Source organism: Hippopotamus amphibius, chromosome 9, assembly GCF_030028045.1.
Source record: "Hippopotamus amphibius kiboko isolate mHipAmp2 chromosome 9, mHipAmp2.hap2, whole genome shotgun sequence".
Lineage (NCBI taxonomy): Eukaryota > Metazoa > Chordata > Mammalia > Artiodactyla > Hippopotamidae > Hippopotamus > Hippopotamus amphibius.
The window spans coordinates 27259090-27286417 of NC_080194.1; the positions used below are offsets into that span (position 1 = coordinate 27259090).

Genomic DNA, 27328 nt, shown 5'->3' on the forward strand with positions numbered 1-27328 from the left:
TTTGGCCTGTGTTTATGGGTCTGCCTCCTCATCCCCAAGTCCATGGCTCCTTGAGGTCAGGGACTGTGCCTGATTCAGCACGGTGACTGGCACAGAGTAAGTGCTGAATGAATGAATGATGGATCGTGTACAGGACAACAAGCCAAGGTCAATGCTGCAGTTGGAGGCCTGCAGAGGGCTTTGGCTGGATCAGTGAGTGTTTGTCCCAGGCTACTCCAGAGGTAGGGCTGCAGGGCCAGGAAGCTGCGGGTCGAAGCTCTAAGATGCCCCCTCTCTGCACCCACAGGCCCCCAACATTGATTCCTTGCTCAGCTGACCTGTTTCTGGTTTAGAGGAAGAACGGATGAGAAGCTATTCAGAGTCGGCCCAGAGTTCTGGGGATAGTGCCTGGCTCTTGGAACTCAGCTTGGCTGTCCTTAAGACCAGAGGAGGGGGCCAGACTCACTAATGAGAAGCCCCCACACACAGCACCTTCCTTGGGGACCATTCAGAGTAACCTTCCTCCACTCCCTCATGCACCTTAGAGGGCTGGTGACAGTGAACTGGCAGAACTGAGGGCTCAGCGCCACCTGCTGGCCATAGATGAGACCTACTTGATACCAGAAAATCAAAACCACTGGTCCCAGACTTTCTTCCTTTCTGAGACCCCTAGCCTTAAGACTTAGCTCAGGGAAGAGCTGGAAATTTCCAGGCACGGAGGGAGCAGCTGGACCAGACCCTCTTGACAGCCCCCCAAGATGTTCTTGTCCACTGATAGTGCTCCTACCATCTGGGGGCACCCCCTCCCTAAGGCACTTGTCTAAACTAGACAAGGGAGCTCCCTTGAGCTCCGCTCAGCCCAGCAGGAACTTCTGTGAGAATTCTGTTCCTGATATTCTGCCTCCAGGACAGCACTGGGCATCACATGAGAGCAGATGGAGAAGCCCAAGTTTGTCCACATCCTGTGTGCAGAGGTGGCTCTCCTCCAGATTCCCAAGAAAGGACGAATCTTACGTCACTGTGGTCCAGCGCTGAGGGAGGCGCTGTTCTCCGAGTCTGCAGATGAGGAATTGGGATCAGATTTGGCGTTAACTTGCTAAGATCTCACAGCTAGTAAGTGGCAGGCCCAAGATTTGAACCCGAGTCTGTCTCACCAATGCCCTGCTCCCTTCCCTCTGCTGCACAGCCCCAATGTCCTTAGCACCACCTTTTACAAGGGGTGCCACCTTGCTCTCAAGTGTCAAATCCACCGCAGGTAGACAGATGTCTCTGGACCCAGGACAAGAGGGAAACTCCCAGATTTGAGACTGCTGCACACTCAACTATGGTTAAGTGACAGCCTAGATCCAAAAGCACCAAGGGAACTAGAGGGACTGTTACCGAGTCCAGGCTCGTACTGCTCGCCACCAGACAGGCCAATAAATCAAGAGACACATTGTTGGGGCAAAGAATAGCGACTTTATTCATAAAGTCAGCAGACCGAGAGGATGGTGGACTCGTGCCCCTAAGAACTGTCTTGCCTGAGTTACAATTCAGGCTTCTTTTATACTAAAACGGGAGGGAGTAAAGTCAAACATGTCCTCGTTCCAGTCAGCCTCCAGAGGGGATGTGTTCATTTCTTCCTGCCTACAGTCATTCACAGGTGGGCTTGGTCAGGGTGCTTCCTTCGAGCTAAACAAAGGTATTTTAGCTTAATACTCATTCCTGGGAGGCAAGGTTCCCAGGGTTTCCATTATGTACAATTTAAGCTTATAGACAACATCCCTTTAGTGACTAATTTGTAATAGAATCCAAAGTTTCTTCCCTATTACAGGACCTCACCGACACTTTCTCCCACCCATGTGTATCGTGAACCCTCCCATCTTCTGCCTTCTTGCAAGTAGACTGGGGTCCCTACCTTCCAGGCCACCTTCCCACAGCCAGTCAGGTGGCACTGCAGACTAATGGGGTATATCTGCCACTCCTGTCTGTCCCCAGCTCACACCAGGTGTTGTGATGTGTCCTGGGCCTCAGTCCTGAATTCAAGAGAGTAGGGATGCTAAGCCACCCTCTTCCATTAGTGAAACTGAATTGCTAGTCTAGAAAAACTAGCCCATTAGCCATACCGGAAACCTGCTCAGGCCTAATGCCTCTGGATCTGGCATTTCCAGCTAGTCACCGCACAGCCCACGTGTGGGCCACTAAGGTGGCCCTCTGGCCTTTCTGCTGGGGAAGACTCACACAGCTTCTACAGAACCCACTCTCCTCAGGTAGCATCCTCCCAACTCTGTCCTGCCCTTTGAGTTCCTCATCAACATCTTATGGAGAACTGTCCTAGGGAGCTTGCTGCAGGGAACAGCCCTGGCTCCCCACGTCTCTGGGCTCATCTCTGAGGTCTCCCCAGGTCCAGTGTCAGATATCCTGTTATACCAAGACATGCAGAAGACTTGAGGGAAGAAGATGTGAATGCCACTGACCCTAGGCTGGGGCAGGTCTGAAGAACAGATCTGTTCCAACTTGAAAGGAGCTGGGGAAAGGCCAAACAATGGGATTAAGGCCAGAACTGGGTTCCAGAGAGTGGGTTTGTTGCATTAGAATCTACATTACTGGCATCCTCTGTGCCAGGTCCACCTGCTTGGGGCATCGTATATCTTCATCTACCTATACCCTACTCTATTTCCACTCTGGGCAGGCCCAACTCTGGAGTGACTGAAAGGCAGGCCACCTAGACTAGCCAACTTGGGTACAGGAGTGTGAACTTCTGTCTTTCCCCCATACTTAGGTCCTTGCAGGCCCTGATGCCAGTGAGTGAAGCAGTGATACACTACACAATTTGTTACATAGCCCTGCCTCTCTGTACTCTTTACTTCACGTGATCAACTCCAGTTTTTCCCATAATGCCATTATTATTGGGGAAAGGAAGATATTCCAGGGTAGACCAGAGGGAAGTAAATAACTGCAGTTCTGACTGAAACTTTAACATAGGTCTGATATCTGTGAAGGAAGGAAGAAGGGACGACTGGGTAGCAAGAGCATCAGGTGACAATGCAACTCCAAGAAAAGTCTCAGCCACCCCAACAGGGAGCTCCAAAGATACCTGCCTTGATCAGCCATTGGCTGGCCAGGGAGAGCATGGCATAAGCTCAAAAGCTACAGCAGATCCCTGAGGTGCCATACCTGGAACATGGTGGCTCAGTACATCCTTTATAGCAGGCTGTCTCTTGAAGCGGGTCTCAACAGCATATCTCCATGGCAACTAAACTTCTGGGTCAAAATACAACTTCCTGGGGAGATGCATCAGTTAGCTTTTGCTGTGTAACAAGTCACCCTAAAACACAGTGGCTTTGAAAAAATAAGTATTTCTAAAAAAAAAAAAAAAAAAAAAACCACAGAAAGAAAAAAAAAGAAAAGAAAAAGAAAGAAAAACAAGGGCACTTCCCTGTAGGGGACACTACATAGGGAACTAAGGTCCCACATGCAATGATGCAGCACCCCCCCACCCCACACTAAAAAAAAAAAAGAAAAAAATAAGTACTTCTCATGCATCTGAGAGTTGGTTCTCTTGGTACTAATGATCTTTTTTTTTTTTTTCTTTTGGGCTGCATTGGGTCTTCATTGCTGCAAGTGGGCTTTCTCTAGTTGTAGCAAGCGGGGGCTACTCTTCGTTGCAGTGCGCAGGCTTCTCAGTGCAGTGTCTTCCCTTGTTGCAGAGCATGGGCTCTAGGCGCTCACTTCAGTAGTTGCAGCGCGTGGGCTTAGTTTCTCCACAGCATGTGGGATCTTCCCAGGCCAGGATCGAACCCACATGCCCTGCACTGGTGGGTGGATTCCTTTTTTTCTTTTCTTTTGGCTGCATCAGGTCTTCGTTGGGTCTTCATTGCTGTGTGCAGGCTTTCTCTAGTTGTGGAAAGCGGGGGCTACTCTTCATTGTGGCAGGCGGTCTTCTCATTGCAGTGGCTTCTCTTGTTGCGGAGCATGGGCTCTAGAGTGCGCGGGCTTCAGTAGTTGTGGCGCACAGGTTTAGTTGCTCCACAGCATGTGGGATCTTCCTGGCCCAGGGCTCGAACCCACGTCCCCTGCATTGGCAGGGGGATTCTTAACCACTGTGCCACCAGGGAATTCCAGCAGGTGGATTCTTAACCACTGTGCCACCAGGGAAGTCTGGTGCTGATGATCTTAGCTAGATTTGCTTACATGCCTGGTGGCTGTCATCTGATCTAGACTAGCCTCCGCTAGAACAACTAGCTCTAGCTTCCAGGGTCTCGCATCCTCCAGCAGGCTCTCATTCCAGTGTCATTCATCCTCCAGTAGGCTCTATGAATCAGCTGACCAACTTTAGACAAACAGGCTTTTTTCTTGATTAATGGATTCTTCTGCTTTTCCTAAAGGATTTAAAATGAGATATATTCACTATTGCACAGATTCTGCCTTGGCAGGCTCATAAATAATGGGGGGCAATTTTATTATCTAGAACCATTTAACCAACATATTTACACTAGTCTCAACAACAGCTGGAGTTATTTTATTGGCTATGTGAGCCATAGGGATAAGCACGTTTGGAAACATGTTTTAGTTTAGAAACACCCTCACTAGGGTTAGAAATTCTTGGTTAAATCAGTAAAATCTGGGTAGTAAGTTATCCCATTGAGCTATTAACAAAATATGAGCAACCGGGGGAAGGACTTCCCCTCTCTGAGCCGTGGACTCTGTATGTGAAAACAATAGTGCAGCCCATACATCATTCACTGGCCTGGTGTGAACAATGAGGTCAGGTGTGATTCACAGTGACACTTGTTTATTATGAGGAGGCAGAGGGGCCTTACAGTATATCTCCCCAGAGTCCCAGGCCACCACATGGTGACCAGATGAGACAGTTCCTCCCCAACACATCAGAAAAAGCCACACACTGTAAACACACTTAGAATATCCCAGCATCGCTCCTAAGACTCCCCAACACCATGCATTGGCCATGAACTCTGAACAAAACTCCCAGAGCCTACTCCGAAACACAGGGCTAAACTTTTCTTTGGAGCCTCTTACCTTTTTAAAAGAAAATATATAAAACTAATCAGTCCAATAAAGATCAATCCAACATACAACCAAACAGTCCACAAGTAAGTTTTCTTCTGAGATTCTGCAGAGAAAGAAGAGAATAACATTAAGAGGAAACCTACTGGCAGGGGCCAAAGCGACAACATGACTGCTTCTAGGAACTGTGTAGTTGTGTGTCATCTTCCCTGTCAGAGATGGAACCACTCTCACATGCCTTTGCATCCTCCATCCTATCACTTACACCTCTACACATCAAACAACCTGTTTAGTACTTGCCAGAAATACACTGCAATATCAAACACCACATACAATATACACATGCCATGCACACATTCAAAGCTTCCATACTACTGCACCTTCCTGTATCACTTGTAAACTGCTACAGACTGAATATCTATCTCCCCTCAAAATTCTTATGTTGAAATCCTAATGCCCAATATGATGGTATGAGGACGTGGGGCTTTGGGGAGGTGATTACATCATGAAGGTGGAGCCCTCATGAGTGAGATTAGTGCCTTACAAAGGAGGCCCTTGAGAGATCCCTCACGCCTTCCACCATGTGAGGACACTATGAGAAGTCTGAAACCTGGAAGAGGGTGCCCACTCAGCCGTGTTGGCACTCTAATCTCAGAATTCCAGCCTCCAGAACTGTGAGAAATAAAGTTCTGTTGTTTATAAGCCACCCAGTCTATGGCAATTTGTTATAGCACCCCATATGGACTAAGACATATGCATATCACCCAGACAAATCCCTTACACCATACACACAAAGCATATTTCAATTTCATATTCTCCATGCCCCACACATACCCTAAATACATCCCTGCACACACCACCCACACAATCCCTTGCCCTTACTTCCAAGAGCAATTTCTCTCTCCCTTCAGGACCATCTCAAGCCCCATCTGGCACACCCAGACCACATCTACCAGGGCCACTAGTCAGTCTCTGCCTTCCCTACCTCTCTCAGCTCTAGGCAGATGCCTTGGACCAGCAGGGTCATCCCCACCCAGGACCAGCATCATGACCATGGAAACCAGGTCACCACTCTACCTATTGGACCATCTGTCTTGGCTTAGGGACCTAATCTGGACTGCTGACTCTGTGGCTGAGCTCAACCAGACCAAGCTTTCTCTTCTTCCCTATTGGCCCCCATCTCCCCCTAGACTGTATGAAAACCAAAACTTATATTATATTCCCGTCAAGCTGAAGAGTAGGGGAAATGTCCTGGAGGATGCTTACTGATCGGAGTGTGAGTGAAGTTCAAATTCTTGCACAGGAGTGAGGGTACATGGCAGACCACACACTGGTAGATGGTCACATTGTCTTCCAGATTGGGCTTCAGCCTCAAGTGGCTAGTGATATTAAATGTACCATCCACATTCTTGATAGTAGGGTCAGTACTGATGTCCTCAGAAACCTCCTGGAACTGGGAATCCTTCTGGGTCCACTTTTTCCACGTAATGTTAATATTCTCCGGGTAGAACCCATTTGCCTTACACAAAATACGTTTGTCTCCATTATTCTTCACCATGGCTTGCTCCAGGGACAAGCTGCTGACTGGGAGAGCTGCCAGGGGAGAGAAATCATGCCTTAAGGGTAAGTAAGCACTTGCCTATTATTGGCCCAATGTCTGCCCTTCAGGAGCGGTGAGCAGACTGAATGGTATTCTGCTTAGGCTAAATGTTCTGGGTATGTTAGTCCCAGTGCTGGCAGGGTGCTGATATGCTGTGACCCCGAATCTCACAGCAATTTTGTAAAGCAGAGTTTCCTAAGCCCCTCTATGTCATAGACACCTTTGAGAATCTGAGGAAAGCCTTGGAACACTGCTGTGGCAGAGACTGCTAATTGCTGACAATCTCCATTCTTCAATGACACCTCCAAGTTAAAGCTAATTCTCCCACCCTCCTCTGCAGCTGGGTGTAGCCATGTGAACTAAGGGTCTGGAAGTCTGGATGTATTCAGAAGTAGTGAGGGCAACTTCTAAGAAGTATCCTGAAATAACAAGGGTATCTTAAAGAAAAGAACAGTGTCTCTCCCCCTCCATTTCTTCCTTCCCACAGAATGGCTGCAATACCATGTCATGGCTGGAGATGGAGAAGCCATTTCCAATCACAAGGTGAAAATGCAGGTTGAGGATGACAAAGTGACAAGATAAAAGGATCCTGGATCCTACATGATCACAGAACTGCCATACCTGCCCTGGGTTGGCTACATTTTTGTGAAAGGAAAATAAACTACTTTCTTAAAAGCACTATTGATTTATGGCTTCCCCCTGACATGTAAATACCTTAGAAGTCATCACTTCTATCCTCATAACAGGAAAAAAAAAGCTGAGCTGAACAAACTGCAAATCCACAGCTTTTCTTAGATCCATCAGAGAATTGAGGTGGCAGAGCAAACCACCACCGTGAAAAGAGACAGGCAGATTGAGAGAATCACAGCCAAGATCATAAGACCTTAAGTAGAAGGTACTGGAGTAATAAATTGGTCAACACACTTAAGCAGTAACACTGACAAATTGCTAAAGGATGAGGGTGGACTAGCTTGAGAATAAAAAGCTCCTAGAGGCCCAGTCTTAGTGGGGGCTACAACACTTTCATGAGTTTTACCTCCAAGAATCCCACCAGACTCTCACTGTGAAGATCCAAGAAAAACCCCCTCCTATTCTGAGCAGTGGGGAGAGGAAAAGTAACTATTTAAAAATATACCCTGGGACTTCCCTGATGGTGCAGTGGTTAAGAATCCACCATCCAATGCAGGGGACACAGGTTCGATCCCTAGTTCCAGAAGATCCCACGTGCCATGGAGCAACTAAGCCCATGTGACAAAACTACTGAGCCCACATGCTGCAACTACTGAAGCCTGTGTGCCTAGAGCCCCTGCTCCGAAAAAAGAAAAGCCACCTCACTGAGAAGCCCACACGCCACAATGAAGAGTAGCCCCCACTTGCTACAACTAGAGAAAGACCATGCATAGCAACAAAGACCCAATGCAGTCAAAACCAAAACAAAACAAAACAGTGCATTCTCTACAATAACGGATGCTCTCAAGGGAAAAGACTTTGCCAGAGTTTTATCTGATCTGGGATAGTGATGATTAGCCAAATCTAGTTCCCTCTAGCCTTCCTTTCTCACCTAGAAACACTTCTGAAGGTGAGACAGCCTAGGGACTCAGGCAACTCAAAGAATGAGATTTAATCATAAGATTATAGACTGCTTCCCTTCCACAACACCTTACCACTACATCAACAGAGCTCCAGAATGATAACAGCAGATTACAACTGAGAGAGCTGTTAAACATAGGCTCTATTTAAGAAGGATTTCATAGGGAAACTTGAAGAAAACAAGGAAGAGGGAAAAAAGACACCAGAAGAAATTGAAGTCTCTGGCACCTACAGGTACAGCATTAACACAAAATACAGCCTAACTCCTAGCCAAAGTAACATAGACTCTCACACCAAAAGCCTATTCACCTCAGTTCCTATTACCTGATACATAATATCTGGTTTTCAACAAAAAATTACAAGGCATGCTGAAAAGTATGAAAAGACAAAGCAAGCATCAGAACCAGACTCTGGTATGACACAGATTTTAGAATTATCAGATAGAGAATTTTAAATAGTGATTAAAATGTTAAGAGCACTAATGGAAAAAGCAGACAACATGAAAGAGCAGATGGATAACGTAAGTAGAGAGATGGAAACTTTAAAAAATAATCAAAAGGAAATGCTAGAAATTAAAACCATTATAAAAGAAATGAAGAATGCCTTTGATGGGCTCATCAGTAGACTTCACAGTGCCAGGGAAAGAATCAGCTAGCTTAAAGATGTCAATAAAAACTTCCCATATTGAAATGCAAAGAGAAAAAAGAATGGGGGAAAAAAACCAGAAGGGAACAGAATATCCAAGAACTGTGGGATGACTGCAAAAGGTAACATATGTAATAGGAATATCAGAAGAAGAAAAGAGAGAGGAGCAGAAGAAAAATTTTGAAAAATAATGGCTGAGAATTTTCCAAAATTAAGGACAGATACCAAAGCACAGATCCAAGAAGTTTAGATAACACCAAGCAGAAATACCAAAAAAAAAAAAAAAAAGAAAAATGAGATAAATATTCACCTAGGTATACCATATTCAAAATGCATAAAAACAAAGAGAAAATCTTGAAAGAAGCCAGAGGAAAAAAATAACTTACCTATACAGGAAAAAGGATAAGTATGATATTGGACTTCTTAAATGCAAGCAAGAAGAGAGTGGAGTGAAATATTTAAAGTGTTCAAAGAAAAAAAAAAAACCCACCAATCTAGACTCCTATATCCAGAAAAGTTACCCTTCAGAAATGAAGTACACAAGAGGGCAGAGAGCAGTATCAAGCAATATCAGCAGTATTTTGTCTTGTGAAACTGAAAACCACAGCCACAGAAAGACAGAGAAAATGAAAAAGCAGAGGACTTTGTACCAGATGAAGGGACAGGATAAAACCCCAGAAAAACAGCTAAATGAAGAGGAGATAGGCACCTTACAGAAAAAGAATTCAGAATAATGATAGTGAAGATGATCCAGATCTTTGAAAAAAGACTGGATGCAAAGATCGAAAAGTTTACCAAAGACCTAGAAGAATTAAAGAGCAAACAAACAGAGATATGCAACACAATAACTGAAATGAAAAATACACTAGAAGGAACCAATAGCAGATTAACTGAGGCAGAAGGGCGAATAAGTGACCTGGAAGACAGAATGGTGATAATCACTAATGCAGTAAAGAATAAAGAAAAAAGAATGAAAAGAACTGAAGACAGCCTAAGAGAACTCTGGGACAATGTTAAACGCACCAACATTCGCATTATAGGGATCCCAGAAGGAGACGAGAGAGAGAAAGGACCCAAGAAAACATTGGAACAGATTCTAGTTGAAAACTTCCCTAACATGGGAAAGGAAATAACTACCCAAGTCCAGGAAGCACAGAGAGTCCCAGGCAGGACAAACCCAAGGAGAAACACACCAAGACATATAGTAGTCAAACTGACAAAAATGAAAGACAGAGAAAAGTTATTAAAAGCAACAAGGGAAAAACGACAAATAACATACAAGGGAACTCCCATCAAGGTAACAGCTGATTTCTCAGCAGAAACTCTGCAAGCCAGAAGAGAGTGGCATGATATATTTCAAGTGATGAAAGGGAAGAACCTACAACCAAGAATACTCTACCCAGCAAGGATCTCATTCAGATTCAATGGAGAAATCAAAAGCTTTACAGGCAAGCAAGAGCTAAGAGAATTTAACACCACCAAACCAGCCCTACAACAAATGCTAAAGGAACTTCTCTAAGTGGGAAACATGAGAAGAAAAGGTCCTACAAAAACAAAAACAAAACAATTAAGAAAATGGTAATAGGAACATACATATTGATCACTACCTTGAATGTAAATGCACCAACCAAAAGACACAGACTGGCTGAATGGATACAAAAACAAGACCCATATATATGCTGTCTCCAAGAGACCCACTTCAGACCTAGGGACACATACAGACAGAAAGTGAGGGGATGGAAAAAGATATTCCATGCAAATGAAAATCAAAAGAAAGCTGGAGTAGCAATAGTCATATCAGATAAAATAGACTTTAAAATAAAAAATGTTACAAGAGACAAGAAAGGACATTACATAAAGATCAAGGGATCCATCCAAGAAGAGGAGATAACAATTATAAATATACATGCACCCAATATAGGAGCACTTCAATACATAAGGCAAATGCTAACTATGAAAGAGGAAATGCAAGGCAGAAATAGAGACACAGATGTAGAGAACAAACATATGGGCTCCAAGTGGGGAAAGCGGGGAGGGTTGGGGGGGAATGAATTGGGAGATTGGGATACCAAATTGTACACTCTAAATATATGTTGTTTATTGTCTGTTAACTGTATCTCAAAAGTTCTTTAAAAAATAAATAAAATAAAATAAAGTAAATGGTATAAGCTATTGGTTTTATAACAGTAACACAGTAAGAACTAGATAAAGTTCACCTAAGGATATATGGGATCAAGAAAAAAGAAAAGAAAAAAGAAATGAAGTACAAATACTTTTTCAGACAGACAAAAACTAAGGAAATCTATCACCAGTAGACCTGCTTTGCTAAAGGTTAAAGAAGTTCTTAGAGAGAAGGAGAATGATATAGGTCAGAAATTAGAATCTACAAAAAAGAAAGGAAGAGTATCAGAGAAAGAATAAATGCAGGCTAAATAAAACATTCATTTTTCTTATGCTTAACTGATCTAACAGATCATTGTGTTCATTCAAAATAATAATAGCATCAATGTACTGGGTGGTTATAGCATATGAAAAAGTTAAATGAATGACAGCAGTGTTATAAAAGGTGGGAGAGAAGAACTGGAAATACTCTGTTATTAAGTACCTGCACCACCCATGGAGCAATACAATCTTATTTGAGAGCAGACAAATTAGTTGTAGATGTACACTGTAAACTCTAGGACAACCATTAAATTTTAAAGAAGTATAATTGATATACAGAGAAAAGAGAGAAAGTGGTATCATATAAAGTATTCAATTAAAACCAGGGAAGGCATAAAAAGAGAGGGGAAATTACATTTAAAAAATTTTAAGAACAAGTGCACCAAATAGAAAACAGATACAAACACGATACATATTAGTCCAACTATATATATGCAATCACTTTAAATGAATGGTCTAACTACATCAGCTAAAAGACAGACACCGTCAGAGTGGATAAAAAAAAAAATTCAAATACGTGCTTTCTACAAGAAACCCATGTTAAATATGAGGACCCAAATAGATTAAAAGTAAAAGGATTGAGAAAGATATACCATAGTAAAACTAACCCAAAGAAAACTTGAGTAGCTATATGAATTTCAAAGTAGCCTTCAGAACAAGGAAAACTATCAGGGGAAAAAAAACTAAGGAAATCTGAATAAACTATGGACTTTAATGAACAATAATGTATCAATATTGGTTCATTAATTATAACAAATATACCATAAACGCAAGATGTTACTAATAGGGGTGTGGAAGCAAGAGCAAAATGGGAACTCTGTACTATTCTTCCAATTTCTCTATAAATCTAAAACTCTTCTAAAAAATAGTCTACTTTTTTGAAAAAAAAACTTTTATTTTAGGCTGTCAGTTGCAGAGGAAATGAATTCTAATATACATCCCCATCACCAAAATTAATATGTACAAAACATTCAAAGTCTTAAGTACAATTGTGGGGGGCTCACAGACACTGCCCCCCAGTTACAGGCTGAATTGTACTCCACCCCCAAATTCACATGGTGAAGTCCTAACCCTAGTCCCTCAGACCGTGGGTATAGCTGGAGGTAGGGTTTTTATTGAGGTTGGTAAGTTAAACGAGATCATTAGGCTGAGCCCTCATCTGATATGACTGATATCTTTGTAAGAAGAGGAGACTGGGATACACAAGCACAGAGGGAGGCCCAGATGAAGACACAGGGAGAAGACAGACACCTACAAGCCAAGGAGAGAGGCCTCAGAAGAAACCAACCCTGCTGTCACCTTGATCTCAGACTTCTAGACTCCGGAATTAAGGGAAAATAAATCAGTGGTGTTCTGTTATGGTAGCCCCAAGCTCATCCACAGAGTATTTATTTATAATAGAAGAAATTGGAGCTCAAAAAAGTGTTTAGGGAAAATGTTGCTGTTAGAAGTCTTAACTGAGCACCTACCTCACAACAGCACTGGCTGAGTATTTTCATACATGATCTCGTGTAATCCTCAGAACACTACAAGGCAAGTACAACTTACCACCACATTTTGCACGTGGGAAAATTCACATGTAAAGATGTTAAATGGCTGACCTAATCACTCAGTTTGGAAGCAGCAAAGTTAGCTAGGATAGGATTCAGATCCACGGGACCAGAGAGCAATCTCTCTCCTTCCCCAGCTACCCTTCAGAGGTACCTCTTCAGTGACAACTAACTGTCCACACACCAGGGAAATTATATAACTACTGCTGCTATCTTTTACTGAGCACTTACAATGGGCCAAACACTATTCTAAGCATTTTACCTGCATTTTTCATAGCCTCTTCCCTACAATCAATCCTCTCAGAAAAGCACTATTACATTTGTTTAGAGGGAAGGGCATTGAGGTTCAGCGTGATTAATAACTTACCCAAAGTTGTCCAGAAGTCCATGGAAGCCCAGGACTCAGACCCACATCTGTTTGACTCCTAGGTCCATGCTCTGCTCCACCGGGCCCATCCACATCTCCACCCCAAACCCCATCACCATGGGAATCACAGGGCACTGCCCTCAGGCACTCACCTACAACCTCCAGCCAGACTGTCCCCTGTGCCTTCTGAGGAATCACCACCAACTCACACCGGTACTGTCCCGCTTCTCCCAGCTGGACCCCAGGCAGCTGCAGTGAGGCATCCCCCCTCTTCAGCCTCCATGGAGACACGCTGGCTTCAGGTCGGAAGGCCACCTTGTGGTCTCCAAAAAATTCAAACAGTTTGATCTCTGTTTCAGATACGTGAGTCTTCCGAAACCAGGTGATACCCATCCTGTTGATGTCCAGGTGTGGGGAACCAGGGATCTTGCAAAAGATAGTTGCATTTTCATTCAGGAAAACCATCTGAGTCCTCCCTGCCATCTGCACTTCCAGAAAACCTGGGGCCAAAAAAGAACTCCGTTATGGAAGACCCTTGGAAGAAATATAGGCCTGGTGCTCTAAAACACTGCCATGTCACTGGAAACAACTTCTTTTCTTTGGGGTAGGGGCAGGGGGTGGTCCTCAGATACAAAGGCCCTTAGTTCATGGCCTCTCATTAATCCACACAAAATCCTCCAACTTTGTTCTTTTTTTTGTTTCAAGATTGTTTTGGCTATTCTGGGTGCCTTGCAATTTCAGAGGAATTTGAGAATCAGTTTATCAGCTTCTACAAAGAAGTCAGCTAAGATTCTAATAGGAATTAAACTGAATGTGTAGATCAATTTGGCGAGTACTGCCATCTTAACAATGTTGCTTCTAACCCACAAATGCATTTTGGGCATGTGTTATGGGCTGAATGTTTGTATCACCACCAAGTTCATGTGTTGTGGCCTAATCCCCAGTGTGATGGTATTTGGAGGTGGGGCCTTTGAGACGTAATTAGGTCATGAGGGTGGAGCCCTCATGAATGAGATTAATGCCCTTATAAGAGATATGAGAGGGACTTCCCTGGAAGTCCAGTGGTTAAGACTCCATACTTCTACTGCAGGGGGCACAGGTTTGATCTCTGTGCAGGGGGCATGGGTTCCATCCCTGGTCAGGGAATTAAGATTCCACATGCCACACAGTGTGGCCAAGAAATAAATAAAAATAAAAAATAACAGATGAGAGAGATGAGATATCCCTCTCCAAACCTGGGGACATAGTAAGAAAGTATTCATCTACAAGCCACAAAGAGGTCCCTTACCAAGAACCAAATCAGTCAGCACCTTGATCATGGACTTCCCAACCTCCAGAACTGTGAGAAAAACATTTTGTTGTTGTTGTTGTTGTTGTTGGCTGGGCCGCTGCAGGATCTCAGTTCCCCAACCAGGGATCCAACCCATGCCCCCTACAGTGGAAGTGCAGAGTCTTAACCACTGGACCAACAGGGAAGTCCCTAAATTTGTTGTTTAAGCCACTCAGTCTAAGGTATTAGGGTGGCCAAAAAGTGCCTTCGGTTTTTAAGCAAAAATAAAAGACATATTTTTCACTTTCACCAAGAACTTTATTGAAAAACATACCCACCCTTTTGTTCCACCACCTTCTGCCATTTTCCAGGCAACTTCATAATTCCGTCTTTTCAAATCTTTTTATCTTTTTAAGCAAAGAACTGTTCCAGGTGCCTTTACAGTCTTGTAAATTGAAACTGAAATTTTTTTCCATTAAGAGAGTTTTGTGAAGACCGAAATAAATGGAAATCCGAAGGTGCAGTGTCTGGTGAATACGGCGGATGAATCAGAACTTCCCAGCCAAGCTGGAGCAGGTTTTGCCTGGTCATCAAAGAAACATGCAGCCTTGCATCATCCTGATGGAAGGTTATGCATTTTCTGTTGACTAATCCTGGACATTTTTCATCAAGTGCTGCTTTCAGTTGGTCTAACTGGGAGCAGTACTTGTTGGAATTAATCATTTGTTTCTCCAGAAGGAGCTCATAACAGAGGACTCCCTTCCAATCCCACCATATACACAACATCACCTTCTTTGGATGAAGACCAGCCTTTGGTGTGGTTGGTGGTGGTTCAGTTCACTTGCCCCATGACCTCTTCTGTTCCACATTATGGTACAGTATCCATTTTTCATCGCCCATCACAATTTGTTTTAAAAACAGAACATTTTTGCTACACTTAAGTAGAGAATCGCATGCAGAAATATGGTCAAGAAGGTTTTTTTTGCTTATGTGGGACCCAAACATCAAAGTGATTCACATAACCAATCTGGTGTAAATGATTTTCAATGCTTGATTTGCATATTTTGAGTACATCAGCCATCTCCCGCGTGGTATAATGTTGATTGTTCTCAATTCTGGATTTGAACGCTGTCAACTTCAACTGGCAGTCCATGGAGCATCATCCAGCAAGAACTCTCCAGCACAAAACTTCACAAATCACTTTTTTTTTTAAACTTTTGCTGCCTTGGGTCTTCGTTGCTGCATGCAGGCTTTTTCTAGTTGGGGCAAGCGGGGGCTACTCTTCGTTGCAGTGCGCAGGCTTCTCATTGCAGTGGTTTCTCTTGTTGCGGAGCACGGGCTCTAGATGTGAGGGCTTCAGTAGTTGTGGCATGTGAGCTCAGTAGTAGTGGCACTCGGGCTCCAGTAGTTATGTGGCACAAGGGCTTCAGTAGTTATGTCTCGCAGACTCTAGAGTGCAGGCTCAGTAGTTGTGGTGCACAGGCTTAGTTGCTCCTCGGCACGTGGGATCTTCCCAGACCAGGGACCGAACCTGTGACCCCTGCGTTGGTAGCCAGATTCTTAACCATGGTGCCACCAGGGAAGTCCCTCCCCCATTATTTTTTTATGTATATAAACTACATTTGCTAATTGTCAAAATCGTAAGATTCTAGAATTAAGTTTTTTGTGTGGAAATTGTGTGATAGTTTCTGTCATGATGACTTTCTAAATTGTAAATTATATATAACAAAATTTCCCATTTAACCATTTTTAATTGTACAATTCAGTGACATTATACATACAATGTTATGCAACCATCACCATGATCCATCACCATGATCTATTTCCAAAATTTCCCATTACTTCAGACAGAAACTCTGTACCCATTAACCAGTAACTACCCATTCCCCTTCTTCCTAGCTCCTGGTAATTGCTAACCTACTTTCTGTTGCTATGACTTTACTTAATTGCCAACATATGGAAGAAACCTAAGTGTCCATCAACAGATGAATGGATAAAGATGTAGTATATATATATAATGGAATACTACTCAGCCATAAAAAAGAAGGAAATTTTGCCATTTACAACATGGAGGGACTTGGAGGATATTACGCTAAGTGAAATAAGTCAGACAGAAAAAGACAAATATGATATCACTTAATGTGGAATCTAAAAATACAAAAAACTAGTGAATATAACAAAAAAAGAAACAAGGACTTCCTAGGTGGCGTGGTGGTTAAGAATACACCTGCCAATGCAGGGGACACAGGTTCGATCCCTGCTCCAGGAAGATTCCACATGTTGCAGAGCAACTAAGCCCGTGTGCTACAACTACTGAGCCTGTGCTCTAGAGCCTGCAAGCCACAACTATTGAGTGCATGTGCTGCAACTACTGAAGCCCGTGCACCTAGAGCCCATGCTCCACGATGAGAGAAGCCACTGCAATGAGGAGCCCGCGCACCACCGCGAAGAGTAGCCCCTGCTCTCTGCAACTAGAGAAATTCCGTGTGCAGCAACGAAGACCCAACACAGATAATAAATAAATAAACAAATTTTTTAAAAAAGTAAAAGAAAGAAAGAAAGAAACAGACTCACAGATACAGAGAACACATTAGTGGTTATCAGTGGGGAAACAGAAGGGGAGAGGGGTAATATAGGGGTAGGGGATTAAGAGATACAAACTATTATGTATTAAAAAAGCTATAAGGATATATTGCACAATACAGGGAATATAACCAGTATTCTGTAATAACTATAAATGGAATATAACCTTTAAAAATTGTGGGGAATTTGCTGGTGATCCAGTGGTTGGGATTCCACACTCTCATTGCTGAGGGCCTGGGTTCAATCCCTGGTCAGGGAACTAAGATCCCACAGCTGTGCAGTGTGGCCAAAAAAATTATATAAAAAAAAAAATTGTGAATCACTATTTGAATACTTGTAACATATAATATCGTACATCAACTATACTTCAATTTAAAAAAAAGCTTTAGGGACTTCCCTGGTGGCACAGTGGTTAAGAATCCACCTGTTAACGCAGGGGACACGGGTTTGATCCCTGGTCCAGGAAGATCCCACATGCCATGGAGCAACTAAGCCTGTGAGCCACAACTACAGAGCCTAAGCTCTAGGTCCCTCAAGCCACAACTACTGAGACTGCAGGCGACAACTACTGAAGCCCATGCTCTGGGGCCTGCATGCCATAACTACTGAGCCCACATGCTGCAACTACTGAAGCCCAAACGCCTAGAGCCCATGCTCCACAACAAGAGAAGCCACTGCAATGAGAAGCCCACACACCGCAACGAAGAGAAGCCCCCACTCACTACAACTAGAGAAAGACTGCACTCAGCAACAAAGACCCAATGCAGCCAAAGCAAAAAACAAAACAAAAAACCACTTTTGTTGTGTTCAGTCACAGCATCCTCGCCATACACTGCACAAATCTTTTTTTTGCATTTCGGGTGCATTTTTACCTTTCTTGAAATAATAAAGCATAATATGCTGAAAATGCGCTTTTTTCCCATCTTCAATATTAAAATGGCTACACAAAAATTCACCAATTTTGATAAGTTTTTTTAAATGCATGCTGATATGACAGCTGTCACAATACAATCTAACAAAATTGTTTCAAATGAAATTAAAGACAACTACATGGTACTAGAGCCATCTTATGGAAAAAAACCTAAAGAAATTTTTGGCCAACCAATATTTGTTACAGCAGCCTGAGAAGACTAAGACAGGATATTTTTCCATTTCACTCATTTAGATCTTCTTAAATATCTTTCAATAATAGTTTTATAATTTTCAGAGTAAGTTTGTGCTTCTTTTGTTAAATTTATTCCCAAGTATTTTATTCTTTTGGATAGTACTGTAAATAGAATTGTTTTCTTAATTTTATTTTTGGATTGTTCATTGCAAGTGTATAGAAATACTATTTATTCTTTCTGTAATTTCCGTTTCCCTCCCCCATCAGGCAACCATTCTACATTTGTTTAATGTCTACATTTTTGTTCTCTTAAAACTGAGTCTTGCTTTGTTTCTCAAACTTACAGAAACAATAGAGTGATATGTTACTGTTTCCCCTCTTGATACTGTGCTTTCAAGGTCATTCCACATTGCCATGCAAACAGCTAGTCCACTGCTTGAAGTTACCGCTCAGTTCTCCATGGTGAGTATTCACATCTGGCTCAGCTACAGCCCCACTGATGGACTCCCCGCCCCCCACTGTCTCCTAGATTTCCACATTCTCCACCACCACGACTTGCAAATACCTTGCATATACCGCCTATTTTGGCTAGCCAAATAAGTCTTGTTATTTTGACTTCTATTCTATGGTTAGTATTGAGTTTAAAGGTCTCTTTACGTGCCTTTCAGCCTTTTGGTTTCCACTTTGGGTAATTAGAAATGTCTATCAGTGTTCTCCCCAGAAACTGAGAGAGAGCATTTAATCACCATAAGATTAAAACACTCCCCTCACACTCTCAGTAAAGACTTTAATAAAGTCAAGATGCCTCATTGATATGCAGGTGGAGTACATTGCTTTCTTTTTTTTGCCTTGTTAGTTTTTTTGTTTTTGTTTTTTTTAAGGGAATTGAAAGGACTCTCAGCTAGTATGATCCTTCTCCCAATTCCTTCTCCCCTGTTGAAGAGGTTTCTGTTGAGTGTTTTCTTGTTTTGTTTTGTTTTGTTTTTCTGGTCTCCCGGCACAGCATGCGGATCTTAGTTCCGTGACCAAGGATGGAACCCATGCCCCCTGCAGTGGAAGCATGGAGTGTCAACCACTGGACAGTCAAGTAAGTCCCACAGTATATCTCTTATTTCACAACCCTCCTCATTTTTCTTCTCAGTTCCAGCAATTAGCATGATTTAAGAGAGGCAGAAATTTACAGAACATCAGAGCACGTGTTCCCAGGCTCTTACAAGTGCCGACTCTGAATATAGTAGTGGTCAGTATATATTACAATTGTTGCATCAGTAAATGAATCTGCATTTCACAAAAGAGAGCTCAGGGTTGGTTGGGGCTCTTTAAAATATTCAGCCCCAGCCTGCTGTGGACCTCACAGCCTGAGGTAGGAGACAGGTAGGTCCCTGGGCTGGACAGCTGGTGTTTGCCAAGCAGAGGAAAACTGAAGCTTTGTCCTCACCCAGACCCTCAAGCACAAAGCTAGTGGCACAAGCTGAGCTCTGCTCAAGTAAAGAGATAATATGCCCACTCCTGAGGTCAAGGAAAATTTCCCTGTCTGCGCTAGCGCAGGAAGGTTCCTTGGCGGCTAAAAAGGGAGGGGGCGCCACCCCATAATAAGTGTGGACACGCACCCACAGGCCTCTGGAGTTGGATTCATCTTAGTAAAAAGTTGCGCATGCATCTTGGGGAGGGTCCTGGGATCAGTTAGGTGTGAAAAAAGAAACAAGATGTTTGGCCAAATGTAAACAAGACCGGCGAAGGACTGTTCCATGTGAGTGATTTAAATCACCTCTTTACTGCCCTGCTCATTCAGAACCCCGGCGCTCCTCTCTGGCCATGGACGTCCGCCTAGCTTGTGACTTAAATAAATACACTGTTTCTCTATGTGCTCTCCCACATGTTATGCTGCATCTCTAATAATAAACTTTGTACCTGTTTTTACAGTTTTTGCCTCCTTGAAACATTCTTGCTTTCAAACGGGAAAAAGCCAGGGCCACGTTGCTTCTAGCCTCTAGCCCCTGGTGGTCTAGTGGCTGGGAGTCCTGGTTTCTCATCCAGGCTGCCCAGTCTTCAGGGCCGCTCGCTGCTGTCTCGCGGAGCTCACGCCTAGCGGCAGCCCGCCCGCCTCCCTCCCAGCCTCCCTCCTTCCCTCCCTCCTTCCCTCCCTCCCCACCTACCTGCGATGAGCAGCCTACGCCCCAGGGCCGGCACCAGCACCAGGACCCAGAGCAGCCTCCCGGAGCCCCGCCACACGTGGCCTGCCCACTTCAGCTCCATTGCCACAGCCTCCCCGGAACCTGTCCTCGAACTTCCTCTTCTTTGTTCCAGGAGTGGGCAGCTCCTAAGGAGGGGTGGGCAGCAACTAAGGAGGGGTAGGCAGCTCCTAAGGAGGGGTGGGCAGCTCCTAAGGAGGGGTGGGCAGCTCCTGAGGAGTGCGCGGTGACCCCAACTTTACGCAGGATTAGCTGATGGCTCATCTGCACCTCCGAGGTTTGGGGGCTCTTTCTGCAACCCTGCGAAGTCGTTCTGGTTACTTCCTTCAGAGAAGGAAAGTTACGGCGAACCCCTTGACCAGTCGCACCTCAGTGGGCTGCGCAGCGGGAGGGGACGCGGCTGCGCGCCACAAGCAGGGGGCAGGCAGTCCCGCCTCCCAGCGCGCCCGGCCGCCGCTTGCCCAGGGTTCCCTGCTGCCTCTAGGTTCGCTTTGTAAACTGAGGCCGGGATCCGATCTGTCCTGGCGCTGCTCTAAGAAAGATCCACTAAGGGTGGTGACCGAGATTAGAGAGTACGATGCAGGAGCGGTTTGGGGAATTGTTCTCACCATCGGCGTTATAAACTTACATTGCTTTTTTTTTTTTTTTAATGGTTCTGGAAATTCGTTCTTTATTTTGATACAAAAACTAAACTCTTCAACCTGTAAAGAATGTCACTAGTTTTCTTATTGTTTAAAGCAAACTTATAAAATAGGAACATCTGCTACCAGCTCCAACTTACATTATTTAAAAAAAAAAAAAAAACTTACATCACTGAAACCTAAAGCTAAATTTACATCTCCAGGATGCTTCAGTCAGATGTCTGAAGGCAGCTCATTTCCCCTTACTAACCAAAACGTGGCTTGTACTCTCTCCAAGCAAAACAAAATGCTTGGTGATCAAGTTTTACTACCTCTAGACCAGTTTTTAAATCAGTTTAATATTACTGTCTAATATGAAATTTTTTGGGGTGTTTTCTAGTTATATCTTTCTTTGAATTTTTAGCATAATTCTACTGTTACTAGAGAATATGCTGTTAAATAGCAAAATTCAAATGAGTAATTTTTAAAGATATTCTTGGCCTTATTCAGTGATTCACGAATTCGGCAGCATCCCATCTAGCAGATAGAACGGAGCTCCCAGGAGCTGTACAAAATATAAGATTTTTATAGGCAGAAGGCAGCAGGTCAAGGAAGTTATACTAGCACAAAGGGGATTGGTTGTGGCAAGGTCATTTTCCTTTAGGGGATGACAAGGGTCTACCAGGCAGACTACATCAGTAGGGCTGATCAGGCAGGTCCTGACTGGTCGAAAATTCCACTTCTGGGAGAAGCCAAATGTGTAATTAAGTTAACTCTCTGTTTGGTAACATGGGGAGTAGCATAAGTGACTCTACTTTGGGCCTGTTGTCTTTTGTCTGTTTGTTTTTTGATTAATTTATTTATTAGGCTGTGTAAGGTCTTAGTTGCGGCACGTGCTGCACGTGGGCTTAGTTGCCCTGAGGCGTGTGGGATCGCAGCTCCCCGAGCAGGGATCGAATCCACGTCCCCTGCATTGGAAGGTGGATTCCTAAGCGCTGGACCACGAAGGAAGTCTCCTGTTGTCTTGTTTTGACAGGCATTTTGCGCCTGTGGATTTCAATGGCTTCAATGTAATGAGAAATCTGTTCTCATTTTGGTTCATTTGTGAAAAATGTGTATAACATTGTATATGAAGAACTATAATAAAGAATGCATATTCTTTAAAAAAAATCAATTTAACTGCAAGTTCAGAACACAAGTGGCATTTGCTGTTGTTATAAACGCACATAACTCTTTCTCCAACATCTTGCATTCCAGTAGTCTCATTGATCCTATTTAATTTTTTTCTCACATCTTTAAAAAGAGTGTAATCTACAGAAAATCACAGGCGCAAAATGCCTGTCAAAACAGGGTGCCCTGCTGACACCAGAGAGCTGAGGGGCCTTCAGAACATCACAGTTTCTGAGCCATAGTTTTAACAAGTAGAGATCTGCAAGGTTAGATCTAGCTATAGAATTCTAAAATCCTATATTATACCTCTTCTCAACTGTTACCTCCTCTAAGCAGCCTTACCTGAGAAGTCCTCTTGCAGTATTAACGACATCATTAAATAGCATCCCCAGTGGAAATGTATGATGAATCTCTCTATTTGCCCAGAATGGTGATTCACAAAGTTGTGATACACACATATCCCGCTGTAGAAAATTGGAGAAATTGCCTCAAAAAAGTAAAAAGAGTAAAATTGGCAGGTGTCACCATTTAGATTTTATTAGCATTTAAATGTAAATCAAACTTACATTAACTTAGTCTACTTGTGTTATCACCTTTACCAACTTCAAATATTTTTAATTCCTGCAAACACACAAGAAAACATTTCTTTAATACTTTTGCCAATCTTTCATTCAATCCCAAAGCACACAGCAGAAGCTTCACAAATGCTTCTCAAACAAATGAGTTTATATTCTTAGAAGTCTCACATTGAGACATGGTACTCAAATGCTGGTTAATATTGAGGCCATTTATATAAGATGCATCATGTCCAACTTGTTTTTGGAATGTCACATACAAATTTAAATTTAAATTTCATTTAAAAAAATGAAAACACCCAACAAGCAATCAAAACATTGAAGAAGAGACATACATGCTAGGACATGCACACAAGGGCAAGACGGCAAAGACTATTTGTCGATCAATATCTATATTCCCCCTCTTCATTAAAAAAGTCACCAATTTTTTCCCGAGCACAGGAATCACCAAAATAAAAGACTACACTTCCAAGCCTCTCTTGGAGCTCACTGTGGCCATATGACTAAGTTCCAACCCAAGTAATATAAATGGAAGTGTTTTGTGTGATTTCTGGGAAAGGAAATGTCTTTAAAGGGAGGGATATGCTCTTTACCCTTTCCTCCATCTGCTGGCAGGAACGCAGATATAGTAGCTAGAGCATCAGTAGACATCTTGAGCTGGACACTTCCCCTGGGAAAGTTTTGGAGGGCTCTTCGGTTTGCCTCTAGCAAGAGTTTCTTTTTTTTTTTTTAACTAACATGTATTGTTTATTTTACACTAGGTATTCTACTAACTACTTTTTTTTTGGGGGGGGTACACCAAGTTCAATCATCTGTTTTTATACACATATCCCCGTATTCCCTCCCTCCCTCAACTCCCCCCCACTCTCCCTCGAGTCCCCCCCACCTTCCCTGCCCCAGTCCTCTAAGGCATCTTCCATCCTCGAGTTGGACTCCCTTTGTTATACAACAACTTCCCACTGGCTATCTATTTTACAGTTGGTACTATATATATGTCTGTGCTACTCTCTCACTGCGTATCAGCTTCCCCTTCACCCCCCGCCCCCCCAAACCTCGAGTTCTCCAGTCCATTCTCTGCATCTGCGTCCTTGTTCTTGTCACTGAGTTCATCAGTACCATTTTTAGATTCCGTATATGTGAGTTAGCATACAATATTTGTCTTTCTCTTTCTGACTTACTTCACTCTGTGTGACAGACTCTAGGTCTATCCACCTCATGACATATAGCTCCATCTCATCCCTTTTTATAGCTGAGTAATATTCCATTGTATATATATGCCACATCTTCTTTATCCATTCATTTGTTGATGGGCATTTAGGTTGCTTCCATGGTCTCGCTATTGTCAATAGTGCTGCAATAAACATTATGGTACATGTTTCTTTAGGGATTATGGTTTTCTTTGGGTATATGCCCAGGAGTGGGATTGCTGGATCATATGGTAGTTCTATTTGTAGTTTTTTAAGGAACCTCCAAATTGTTTTCCATAGTGGCTGTACCAACTTACATTCCCACCAACAGTGCAGGAGAGTTCCCTTTTCTCCACACCCTCTCCAACATTTATTCTTTCCAGATTTTTTGATAATGGCCATTCTGACTGGAGTGAGATGATACCTCATTGTGGCTTTGACTTGCATTTCTCTGATGATGAGTGATGTTGGGCATCTTTTCATGTGTTTGTTGGCCATCTGTATGTCTTCTTTGGAGAAATGTCTATTTAGGTCTTCCGCCCATTTATGGTTTGGATTATTTGCTTTTTTGGTATTAAGCTGCATGAGCTGCTTGTATATTTTGGAGGTTAATCCTTTGTCCGTTGTTTCATAGGCAAGTATTTTTTCCCATTCTGAGGGCTGTCTTCTTGTTTATGGTTTCTTTTGCTGTGCAAAAGCTTTTAAGTTTCATGAGGTCCCATTTGTTTATTCTTGATTTTATTTCCATGATTCTAGGAGGTGGGTCAAAAAGGATCTTGCTTTGATGTATGTCTTATAGAGTGTTCTGCGTGCGTTTTCCTCTAGGAGTTTTATAGTGTCTGGCCTTACATGTAGGTCTTTAATCCATTTTGAGCTTCTTTTTGTGTATGGTGTTAGGAATTGTTCTAATTTCATTCTTTTACATGTTGCTGTCCAATTTTCCCAGCACCACTTATTGAAGAGGCTGTCTTTTTTCGTTGTATATTTGTGCCTCCTTTGTCAAAGATAATGTGCCCATACGTGTTTGGGCTTACTTCTGAGTTCTCTATTCTATTCCATTGATCTTCCTTTCTATTTTTGTGCCAGTACCATACTGTCTTTTTTGGTTTTTTTTTTTAGTTTTTTTTTTTTATTTTATTTTTTTATTTTTTTATTTTTTTGGGGGGTACACCAGGTTCAATCATCTGTTTCCATACACACATCCCCGTACTCCCTCCCTTCCTCGACCCCCCCCCTCGAGTCCCCGCCACCCTCCCTGCCCCAGTCCTCTAAGGCATCTTCCATCCTCAAGCTGGACTCCCTTTGTTATACAACAACTTCCCACTGACTATTTTACAGTTGGTAGTATATATATGTCTGTGCTACTCTCTCGCTTCGTCTCAGTTTCCCCTTCACCCCCCGCCCCCTCCCATACCTCGAGTTCTCCAGTCCATTCTCTGTATCTGCATCCTTATTCTTGTCACTGAGTTCACCAGTACCATTTTCAGATTCCGTATATGTGAGTTAGCATACAATATTTGTCCTTCTCTTTCTGACTTACTTCACTATGTATGACAGATTGTAGTTCTATCCACCTCATTACATATAGCTCCATCTCATCCCTTTTCATAGCTGAGTAATATTCCATTGTATATATATGCCACATCTTCTGTATCCATTCATTTGTTGATGGGCATTTCGGTTGCTTCCATGTCCTGGCTATTGTAAATAATGCTGCAATAAACATGATGGTACAAGTTTCTTTTGGGATTATGGTTTTCTTTGGGTATATGCCCAGGAGTGGGATTACTGGATCATATGGTAGTTCTATTTGTAGTTTTTTAAGGAACCTCCAAATTGTTTTCCATAGTGGCTGTACCAACTCACAGTCCCACCAACAGTGCAGGAGAGTTCCCTTTTCTCCACACCCTCTCCAACATTTGTGGTTTCCAGACTTTGTGATGATGGCCATTCTGATTGGTGTGAGGTGATACCTCATTGTGGCTTTGACTTGCATTTCTCTGATGATTAGTGATGTTGAGCATCTTTTCCTGTGTTTGTTGGCCATCTGTATGTCTTCTTTGGAGAAATGTCTATTTAGGTCTTCCGCCCATTTGTGGATTGGGTTATTTGCTTTTTTGGTGTTAAGCTGCATGAGCTGCTTGTATATTTTGGAGGTTAATCCTTTGTCCGTTGTTTCATAGGCAAGTATTTTTTCCCATTCTGAGGGTTGCCTTTTAGTCTTGTTTATGGTTTCTTTTGCTGTGCAAAAGCTTTTAAGTTTCATGAGGTCCCATTCATTTATTCTTGATTTTATTTCCATGATTCTAGGAGGTGGGTCCAAAAGGATCTTGCTTTGATGTATGTCATAGAGTGTTCTGCCTATGTTTTCCTCTAGGAGTTTTATAGTGTCTGGCCTTACATGTAGGTCTTTAATCCATTTGGAGTTTATTTTTGTGTATGGTGTTAGGAAGTGTTCTAATTTCATTCTTTTACATGTTGCTGTCCAATTTTCCCAGCACCACTTATTGAAGAGGCTGTCTTTTTTCCATTGTATACTCGTGCCTCCTTTGTCAAAGATAAGGTGCCCATATGTGTTTGGGCTTACTTCTGAGTTCTCTATTCTATTCCATTGATCGTCCTTTCTATTTTTGTGCCAGTACCATACTGTCTTGATCACTATGGCCTTGTAGTAGAGTTTGAAGTCAGGAAGCCTGATTCCACCAACTCCATTTTTCCTTCTCAAGGTTGCTTTGGCTATTGGGGTCTTTTGCATTTCCATACAAATCGTAGGATTTCTTGCTCTAGTTCTGTGAAAAATGCCATTGGTAATTTGATCGGGATTGCATTGAATCTGTAAATTGCTTTGGGTAGTACAGTCATTTTCACGATGTTGATTCTTCCAATCCAGGAACATGGTATGTCCCTCCATCTGTTTGTGTCGTCTTTGATTTCTTTCATCAATGTCTTAAAGTTTTCTGCATACAGATCTTTTGCCTCCTTAGGCAGGTTTATGCCTAGGTATTTTATTCTTTTTGTTGCCATGGTGAATGGGAGAGTTTCCTTAATTTCTCCTTCTGCTCTTCCGTTGTTAGTGTATAGGAATGCAAGAGATTTCTGTGCATTAATTTTGTATCCTGCTACTTTACTAAACTCATCAATTAGTGCTAGCAGTTTTCTGGTAGAGTCTTTAGGGTTTTCTGTATATAACATCACATCATCTGCAAAGAGTGACAATTTCACTTCTTTTCCAATTTGGATTCCTTTTATTTCATTTTCTTCTCTGATTGCTGTGGCTAAAACTTCCAAAACTATGTTGAATAATAATGGTGAGAGTGGACACCCTTGTCTTGTTCCTGTTCTTAGGGGGAATTCTTTCAGTTTTTCCCCATTTAGAACGATGTTGGCTTTTGGTTTCTCATATATGGCTTTTATTATGTTGAGGTAATTTCCTTCTATGCCCATTT

At 42.7% G+C, this 27328-nt stretch overlaps 1 protein-coding gene across 2 annotated transcripts; it reads right to left on the reverse strand.

Annotated features, from left to right (window-relative positions):
• Nucleotides 1-1427: 1427 nt before the first annotated feature.
• On the reverse strand, nt 1428-20664 carry NCR3LG1 (natural killer cell cytotoxicity receptor 3 ligand 1). 2 transcript variants are annotated; one of them, XR_009047536.1, is made up of 6 exons: nt 20295-20664; nt 13333-13680; nt 6253-6579; nt 4999-5092; nt 3136-4340; nt 1428-1650 (listed from the first exon to the last, which is right to left on the reverse strand). XR_009047536.1 is itself a non-coding variant. In XM_057696025.1 (5 exons), the coding sequence occupies exons 1-5, from the start codon at nt 20392-20394 to the stop codon at nt 4319-4321; spliced, it is 891 nt and encodes a 296-aa protein (XP_057552008.1). In that variant the 5' UTR covers nt 20395-20664; the 3' UTR covers nt 1428-4318. The 2 variants fall into 2 exon arrangements, 1 of the variants encoding a protein (XP_057552008.1); XM_057696025.1 differs by having other exon boundaries at nt 1428-4340.
• Nucleotides 20665-27328: the final 6664 nt, after the last annotated feature.